This window comes from Erythrolamprus reginae, chromosome 1 (genome assembly GCF_031021105.1).
Source record: "Erythrolamprus reginae isolate rEryReg1 chromosome 1, rEryReg1.hap1, whole genome shotgun sequence".
Lineage (NCBI taxonomy): Eukaryota > Metazoa > Chordata > Lepidosauria > Squamata > Dipsadidae > Erythrolamprus > Erythrolamprus reginae.
Genome location: NC_091950.1, coordinates 339,872,033 through 339,882,139, shown reverse-complemented (window position 1 = coordinate 339,882,139; position 10,107 = coordinate 339,872,033). Strand labels below are relative to the sequence as shown.

Here is a 10,107-nt window from a genome sequence, read left to right as displayed (position 1 = left end):
TTGGACTACATCTCCATAATTCCAAACCAGCAAGTCACATAAAATATTATGCAGGGATAAGTTTATAATAAAGTTTTTATTGCATGAAACTATAGCAGAAGGTAATTTTTATTTCACCAAGCATTGTTTTCTGGAAAGGAGTTCACATTATGAGGAGGTCACTTCATTTTAGCAGTGCAATGTAGGAGAAAAGACATGCTGGTTTCCTGCTTAGAAATGAAAAATAGTAACCTATTTTACACCGTGGCACACTAATTGTGCAAGAAGTCAAAACTAGCTATGGATATAACAACTTGGAACATAGAAACTTGAGAGTAATTGAAGACTAGATTCATAGCATTAGGAGCCACTCACATAAGTCACCTCTTTTGGTCAATAAAGAATTCTATTCTATTCTATTCTGTTATTTCTGATTTAATGGTATTATTTATCCAAGTAGAAGACAAATTAATAAAGCAGGAAGATACACTGTCTATTTAGAGAGCCTAGAAAGCATCAACATGCCTGGATTGGAAGCCAATGACAAAAATGCCTCAAATAAGAAGTTTGAGAAAAAATGAGGAAAAGTTCAAAGCAGCCCTTATAGACTGTGAATCATAACATCATAGATTGTAAGAGCAAGGAGCCTTGGGCCTATTTAGACTAATCCACTGCCTAGTGCCAAAATCTGCTACCACAACATTCCTGGCATGATATAGAAACAATTCAGTTTCTGTATAAACACTTCCATCGAAGAAGACTCCATGACAAGTTCCAAGTAACACCCCCAATGCAATAAGACTCTGAGATTTGAAGTTCCTCAATATTCCATTTTATTAGAGATGTCATATTGGCACATCTGGAAAAAATCAAATCTCAGAGCTTCCAGGTTTTCTCCACCCAAACCAAAGTTCAAGTCCCTGTCCAGCATCCACATGTCCATCACACAATCCAATCAGGCACCGTCCAAAACTGAAGATGCCCCCCCTGTTAAGTCTGTATATAACCAATGTAAAATCTGTAAAAGAAAATGCCTTGTAAATACTGTTTAAACTATGAATAAACCTTGGCCGCGTCTGATTGGCTAAGACGCACGGCCGTTTCTTTTAGGCGCGAGCCTTAAAGGTATAAAAAGGGCTGTTCTGACACTGACAGCTCAGATGCGTTCCTTGCTGAAGTCACTTTCGAGAGAGCTGAATAAACGGAACCATCTTGTACTCCTGTCTGAGTCTCATTCATTTCACTGGCGACGAGAGAACGAAGAATCCACGAGTCAAGCATGAATCACCTCCAGATCGGCCGGGCTCCCGACTACTTCGACCCCGAGAAGTCGTCTTGGGACGCCTACATGGCGAAATTTGAAATCTTCCTGGAAGCGGCAGGAATGGGAGAAGCTGAAGACGACAGGAAGCGGGCGATCTTCTTGAACTATTGCGGGACTGAGATTTTTGACCTCGTCCAAACGCTTACCGACCCGCTTCCAGCTAAATCCGTTCCGTGGGACGACCTCCAAGCAAGACTGGCACACCACTTCAAACCAACGAAGCCTGCCGTAGTCTACAGACATCAATTTTCCAGGATGACCCAGCGTGAGTCTGAGACAATCAATCAATTCGCCACGAGACTTCGCACGGTGCTGTCAAAGTGCAAATTTGACAGCCCAGAAGCTCGCCTCACAGACGCTCTGATCTTTGGGATGAAGAATGCGACCGTCCGGAACAAAATCCTAACAGAGGACGACCCAACGCTTCAGTCAGTCATCAAGCTGGCTCAAACAGCCGAAGTAGCTGACGCGGCCGCCAAAGAACTCAAGGAACACGAAAAGAAAGACACCGTCTCCAAAATCTCCGTTGCTGTTTCCCGCGCCGAAACCACAGATGACCTCAGCCCAGCTGCCACGGACGACGACACCTGTCTCCTGCTGCCTTCCGAGCAAGCCAGACAACCCAGATACCAACGCCCCTCCAACCCATGCCCCGGTTGCCGAGGAAATCACCCACGACAGCGTTGCCCCTTCAGGGACGCCATTTGCCGCCGCTGCAATCGACGCGGGCACATCGCCGAGGCTTGCAGAGCGCCCCTTCCAGAGGAGTCCTTCTCTACACCCCGCCAACAACGTTTCAACAACCAGGCACAACAACCGCGAGACAACAAATTTTCCAGAGGCTTCAATCGCAGACACGACTCTACCGCTAACCGTGACTACGCACGAGGTAAAGCACAAACTTACGTAAATTGCGCAACTGCTAAAGGAGGGAACAAGATTATCATCTCACTACTTTTAAATAACAAACCTTGTAACCTAGAATTAGATACAGGCTCTAAGCATTCTATTATGCCTTGGGACAAATTCAAAATGTATATGCCAAATTTTCTTAAAACTGATTTTGTTAACTCAACTTTAATAATAAGGGATTTTCAAGGTAATGTCATACCTGTTTTGGGGAAAGTAGATGTGCCTGTGAAATTTAAAAATTGTGAATATTTTCTTCCTCTGATTGTGGTTGAGGGAGCCAAACACTCCCTCCTGGGGTTAACATGGATGTCTCCTTTGGGAATTGAAATACTGGGTCTTTGTCATGTAAATGCTGAACCTGATATTCCTAACTTTATCCAAGAATTTCCTGAGGTTTTCAGCCCTACTTTGGGCACCTATAATGGGGCCCCTATCTCCTTCTCTCTAGATCCCAAGGTACCCCCAGTCAGACTTAAGCCTCGTAGGGTACCCCTACCACTATTGCCTAAACTAGACATCCAATTGGACAAATTGATTGCCCAGGGCATCTTAGTCCCTGTAGAACAAGCGCCATGGGAAACCCCCATTGTCACTCCAGTCAAACCTGATGGCTCCTTAAGGGTCTGTGCAGACTACAAAGCCACTATCAATAAGGCCCTTCAACACCATCCATACCCGATCCCAGTGGTCCAACAATTGCTTCATTCTTTGGGGGAAGGGAGAGTATTTTCGAAAATCGACCTGGCACAGGCATACCAACAGCTTCCGGTCGATGAGGCCACATCCCTGGCCCAGACCATAGTAACCCATAGGGGTGCTTTTAGGTGCACCCGCCTGCAATTTGGGGTCAGTACCGCCCCAGGTATTTTCCAAAGTTTCATGGAACGATTATTGGCAGGTATAAAAGGAACCTCCCCATATTTTGACGATATATTTATATCAGGAAAAAACCAAGCAGAATTAAACATGCGCATCAGAGAAGTATTGGCTAGACTGCAAGCTAAGGGGTTAAAAGTAAAACCAGACAAGTGTGTGTGGGGAGCAAGTAGCATAGAATTTCTGGGCTATAGAATAGACAGTGAGGGAATACACCCCACAGCAGACAAACTAGAGGCCATAACCAAAGCACCCGAGCCAAATAATAAGACAGAACTCCAAGCATTTCTGGGCCTCCTTAATTTTTATTCTGTCTTCCTTAAACAGAAGGCAACGGCAGCAGAACCACTACACCGACTGCTGCAGAAGGGAGTTCCCTGGACCTGGGGCACAATGGAGCGCGAAGCTTTTCATAAAATAAAACAGTTATTGACCTCTAAAAGCGTAGTGGTTCAATATAGCTCAACTTTGCCAATAAGGCTCACGTGCGATGCTTCGGCGTATGGGGTAGGTGGGGTATTAGCTCACATAATGCCAAACAATACAGAGGCCCCCATCGCCTTCTTTTCTAAAACATTGTCCATGGCAGAGAGAAACTACAGCCAATTAGACAAAGAGGCATTGGCCCTAGTCTCTAGCGTAAGAAATTCCATTATTATCTCTGTGGGAGGAGTTTTGAACTAATAACAGATCACAAACCCCTGCTTGGTCTTCTAGCTGCCAATAAACCAACTCCTCCCTTCATGTCCCCCAGATTAATAAGATGGGCCCTTTTCCTGTCAGGATACCAATACCATCTAACACATAAGGGGGGAAAATCAATAAATCATGCTGACGGGTTAAGTAGATGCCCCATGCCCGAGTTAGTCTCAGATCCAACCCCCACAGAGGATGTCTTACTAATTGACCTTGAGGAAAACTGCCTGACCACTGCCAAAGAGGTGGCTGAGCACACCAAGAAGGATTTACTATTGTTAAAAGTAATCAATTGTATTCTAAAAGGATGGTTGGGAGACTCTGAGGAAACTGGGCTGTCAGAATTCAAATCTAAAAGGTTGGAATTATCCTACTTGAAGGGATGCGTGTTATGGGGTGACAGGGTGGTCATTCCCAATACCTTAAAACAGAAGGTACTAAGTATGTTGCATGCAGGCCACCCAGGCATTGTCAGAATGAAAGGGTTGGCCAGGGGCTATTTGTGGTGGCCAGGTTTAGATAGGGACATTGAGCAATGGGTAGCAAACTGTGACCCTTGCCAGGAGTCACGGCCCAATCCCCCGAAAACAACACCTCTGGAATGGGAAAGACCCACTGGGCCATGGTCCCGCATTCATATTGACTTCGCAGGGCCTATTGGAACCCAAAACTTTCTAATTGTGGTAGATGCGTTCTCCAGATGGGTGGAAATCATTGCTATGCAAAACATTACTACTTGTGCCACCATCAAGGCACTATACCATTTGTTTGCCACACATGGGTGCCCAGACATCCTAGTTTCAGATAACGGGCCACAATTGACTGCCAGACAATTTGAGTGTTTTTTGAGCAACTTGGGGGTCAGACACGCACTCACATCCCCTTACTCGCCATGGGTTAATGGCCTTGCAGAACGTTATGTACGTGTGGCCAAAGAAGCCTTGCGCAGGGCAGGCCCAGGGGAAATACAACACAAATTAGATCAGTTTCTATTAATGCAGCATATCACCCCAAATTCTATCACAAATAAAAGCCCAGCAGAGATTTTAATGGGTCGAAAAATAAGGTCCCCCCTGGACAGGTTGCACCCTCGTTATTGTACTCAAAATGTAAATAATGAAACATGTATAACACCTGAAAGAAATATGTACTTAGGGCAACTTGTTTTTGCTAGAAATTTTGATGGGGGGTTGAGTTGGCTGAAAGGAAAAATATTGCAACAAACAGCCCCAAAATCTTATGTGGTACAACTGGAAGATGGCCGCACATGGAGGCGGCACATCGATCATTTAAGGGGGCGCATAACATCAAATGAAGTGCCGGCCGCTAATGGAAATTCTTCCCCCCAAGCAGACATTAATTCGCAACTCGAACTTTTGGAATTACAAAAGGACTTACCACGGCCAGATGCCTCCTCCAGCGACGCCGAGCCTTCCTCCTCTTCTGGGCACGGTGCACCATCAGCATACTTATCTCCGCAGGCCAGAGCCCCAACTTGGGCCCAGCCGCGGACAGGAGACAACGACGAGCCAACCTCCACCATAGACATACCAGCCGGTAATGATCTGCGCAGGTCTGAGCGCACGGCACGCCGGCCCAATCGATTGGAGGACTACGTCACTTGGCTCACTGAGTGACAGTTGTCTCAACTAATGAGGGAGGGGTGTTAAGTCTGTATATAACCAATGTAAAATCTGTAAAAGAAAATGCCTTGTAAATACTGTTTAAACTATGAATAAACCTTGGCCGCGTCTGATTGGCTAAGACGCACGGCCGTTTCTTTTAGGCGCGAGCCTTAAAGGTATAAAAAGGGCTGTTCTGACACTGACAGCTCAGATGCGTTCCTTGCTGAAGTCACTTTCGAGAGAGCTGAATAAACGGAACCATCTTGTACTCCTGTCTGAGTCTCATTCATTTCACCCCCCCCATCACTTCATCACAGCTGCAGGGCACAGTGACCTTGACTTTCTGGAAAGAATGTTATTTAGAGTGTACTACATATCACCTATTCCATATAATTCCCCATTTTTCCACAGTAGAAATTGTGGCAGGCCTGAATGCAAAAAGGTAAAAGATGGCTTCCAGGTCTGACACTCCACCACTTCCAGATCAGTCTGTTGTCATATCATTGAAAAGATGGGTACAATTAGGAAAGGGCAGACTAGATGGACCATGAGGTCTTTTTCTGCCGTCAGTCTTCTATGTTTCTATGTTCACAATAGCCAGTCAAAATCTGCTTCCTTATAATTTAAAACCATTGTTTCTAGTAATCTGGAATAAAACTAAAGTCAATTTAGTATCATGTATAACAGTCCTTTAGATACTTGAACATAGCAATCATGTCTCTCCACAATTTTATCTTTTTCCATGATAAACCTAACCAATGCATCCAACAGGGTTTTTTTTACATTTTTTCCTTCCAGTCCTCTTATCATCTTGGCTATAGTCCATGCTTCAATATAGATTAGATTAGATTAGATTTATTGGATTTATATGCCGCCCCTCTCCATAGACTCGGGGCGGCTCACAACAATGGTAAACAAAACATAGTAACAAATCTAATATTTCGCAATCTAAATTACAGTTTTAAGTTAAAAAAATCCAAAAGAGCCCCAATATATAAAAAAAAAACAAGCACACAATCGAATCATACACAAAAACTACATGGGCAAGGGGGAGATGTTTCAATTCCCCCATGCCCAGAACTGGACCTTATGTTGTAGGTGTGGCTTAATCAATGCAGAATAGAGAGTAACATTGACCTGGACAAAACATGGACAACATTCTTGTATTGATGCATCTTGCTATCTTGAATTGCATTTACTTTTGTTGGCTCATGTTGAGCTTGTGATCTGTTCCCAACTACATTGGTCACCCTCAAAAAAAGGATCAGGTGATTTGACTTAAGATGCTCTTGACAAATTCAAACTGACTCCTGCCACGTAGAGCTTTCTTGTTTAAATGCTCACAATCATCTGATTCATAGTTTTTCCTGTTTTCACATCGTTGACCAGGCTGTGGTTACCCAATTTAAAGATAGAACATTCAAGCTTCTTCATTAACTTTATCCTCTGTGATTTCTCAAAGCCCACAGAAAGCAAATCTGAAATAGCATATATCTGCTCATTCAAGACCTTCTGACAGGGGCATTAATGGGAAGGGAGGTGGAGTTCAAAATCTACAAGATGACGTACAGTACAGGTAGAAAAGGTGTATTCTTTTGATCAGGACATCATGTCTAAGCCCCCCCTGGACACCAGTGTTCTCATGTAACTGATGAGAACATCTGAAGAATTCAACTCATTCTTGGAAGCAAAATGTGCCTCACCTGGGTTGCTACTTTCTCATTATTCAATTGTTCTGTTTAGATCCATTTGAATATCAAATTCCTTTGAAGAGAAGGCAGAGCAAAAGAGGAGTTGTGATATTCTACCTTCTCCTGGTGCCTTGCTATTATCCTACTATCTTTTCAAGAAGCAACCCTACATCTCCCTTTTTCTACCTCTTACTATTGCCGTAACCAAAGAATCAATTTATTGCATTTAGCATCCCATGCAAATCTAAGTTCTTTTTGCACTTTAGCTTAATAGATTTTCTGCAAAAACTGGTTTCTTATTGGTTCACCTCCCTGGTGATTAAACCCACTTTCTCTTTCTTGTACCTTTTAATTCAGCTCAACTGAAAGCTTCTTACACATCTATGGTGTTTTTCTCTGAGGTTTTTCTTCTTCTCCTCAGTGGAATAGTATGTGAATATACTTGAAGAACCAAAGCAGGAAATCCAACAAACTGCTACAATAATACAGATGTGAAATAATCAGGGCATGAATCAAGACTTGGCAATCTGAGAGGTCAGGAATGGGCACATCTGGTTCGATTCCTAAACTGAAATGTAGAGGATTTTAAAAAGCACTCTCTTCATATATATAGGTTCATCTTAGCTTATCATCTATTAGAATCCTCAGAACTATGACAACTAAGTACGCAGACAGTTGATAAGAGTAAAAACAAACTAGAAGGGTAAACAATTAAATAACAGGGTGATTAGGATAAAAAAACAATAATGTTTGTTTACTTGGTGATATCTTTAGAGTTGTGTGATAGTATCCAAGCCAAAATTACCACAGGGCAAAACAACAAAGTATTCTCTTCTGTGTCATCTAAAAAAAAGGGGGGGGGGAGAATAAAGGCTTATGCCTAAATGACACTGGAATAATTAGAATACAAAATTTAAAAGACAAATTAAGGTGCCAAGAGTAAACTACTAAACTTATTGTATACAACAAGCCCTTGAGTTACAACTACATTTGAAACAAATTTCTATTGCTAAGAAGGGAGCTGTTCAGTGGGTTTTGCTCCATTTTATGACTTTTTGCCACAGTTGTTAAGCAAATCACAGTTATTAAATGAATCCAGCTTCCCCCCCCCCCCCACACACACACTTTACTTGATGGAAGCCAGCTGGGAAGGTTGGTGGGGGATCACACACCCGTAAGACAGTGCAAATGTCATAAGTACGTACCAGTTGCAAGTGCCATGGTCATTAAGAGGGAAAACCGGTCATAAGTCACTTTTTTCAGTTGTACTTTGGTCACTGAATGATTGATTGTAAGTCTTCCCCATTTTTAACAATGGGAAATAAGATCTTTCTAATCAATTGAAAATATAGAACCTGAAAGTAGTGTAAGCAGGAGTGGGAAGATATTGGAAATGAGGGGTTAAACTAGACCAGAAGCATAAAACTCGCAGGCCGTAGGCTGGATGTGTCAGCAGAGGTGATTTCAGCAGGTTCTGACCAGTTCTGGAGAACTGGAAGTTTTGAGTAGTTCGGAGAACTAGTAAATACCACCACTCCATCTATTCTGTCTCTTGAGTCCAAGCTGATTGGGATTAAATGGGAATTTTGCAGCAATCTTCCCTTGGAGTAAAGTGGGAATGGAGATTTTACAGTATCCTTCCATTGCCATGCCCATCAATCCACATCCAACAATCAATGCCCAGTAATAAAATTTTTGAATCACACCATGGTATGCCATGCTCTGGCCATGCCCTGCCCAATTTAATGAAGGGGGGAAGTTGCAAAATGTCATGTGGTGATGCCTGATGATGCAAGTTTGACACCTCTGAGCTAGATGGAAGCTCAGCAGGCAAATATCAGTAACAAAAGGTGAGGGGCTACATCTGAATCATTTGTTGCCTAAATTAGACAATATTACAGTTTTCCTGTCCAAAATATGCATTCTTGTGAATGGACTGGTGGATTTCAGTCAGTTTCACTCAAACTCTCCTCTTTACATTAGAAAATAGATGGAGGATGCAAAGAGATCAACTGGAATATTTTTTAAAATAATGGCCATGTGCAACTATGCTTGAAGGAAATTGGGAATTGTCCATCAATAACCCAACGAAAATCCTATGACATGCAAATGAAAGAAGGAACAGAATCAAGGGGACAAAAAATATATGACAACAATATGGAAATGGTGTCTCCTTGGCCTTCTTCAGCATTTTTAAAAAATCTTCTCAATCTAACCTGCAATTATAGTAACTCCTGGTGGTCTTTCATCCAAATATCACATCAGATCCAATTCTGATTGATATGCATTATTTTTGTGGAATGGTCAGGTTCTCTAGCATTTACTTGAAGAATAATCTCAAATTTTAATAAGGGTGGATTAAAGGGACAATTTAGACAGGAACAACTCTAATTATAGGGCAATTAATAGCACAAAGTTTTATATGATTGTTTCCAATTAATGGTAATTAATCATTGATCAGAAAAGGTACATTTTTCATCCATAAATGTCCAATACAAATAATTTCAAGTTGTCCACTCTGATATTTACAATTGCATGGTTTTAACATGTCAAAACAATGCAATCAACGCTATTTAGGCAAAAGAGTACGGTCATGGTTATTTTGTCTTTACTGACGTCCACCTGAAAGTAAACTCTTAGTTAAATATTTAGCTGCCCTAATCTGGCTCTTTTATACTTTTATAGAAGTCCTACAAACATGAAACAATGGTGTTGGCCAGGTCACTCCTATTTTTACACAAATACAATGTGGCAATATGTTGTAAAATTTCTCAGAGTCATTTAGTGAAGTAAGCAAAAATTGGAAAAAGAAATCTCTTTAAAAGCAGTATACATTGATACATTTGGAACAATGATATTTAAGAAAAACAAAGTGAAGATAAGAGGGATATAGATCAACCTGTCTATAGAATTCTACTTTTATGGCTCTTAGGTTTAAAAGTTATGTTCTGATTTGAAGATGGGTGCCCATAGGGTGTCAGAAAAAAGTCAAGATAGTGATTGT

At 41.9% G+C, this 10,107-nt stretch overlaps 1 protein-coding gene across 1 annotated transcript; it reads left to right on the top strand.

Moving 5' to 3' along the window:
* Window positions 1–1,545: 1,545 nt before the first annotated feature.
* Window positions 1,546–3,708, top strand: LOC139161516 (uncharacterized). Its single transcript, XM_070740728.1, has 2 exons — window positions 1,546–2,192; window positions 3,419–3,708. Exons 1-2 carry the CDS (start codon window positions 1,559–1,561, stop codon window positions 3,505–3,507), a joined length of 723 nt encoding a protein of 240 aa, XP_070596829.1. The 5' UTR covers window positions 1,546–1,558; the 3' UTR covers window positions 3,508–3,708.
* The last annotated feature ends 6,399 nt before the right edge of the window (window positions 3,709–10,107 follow it).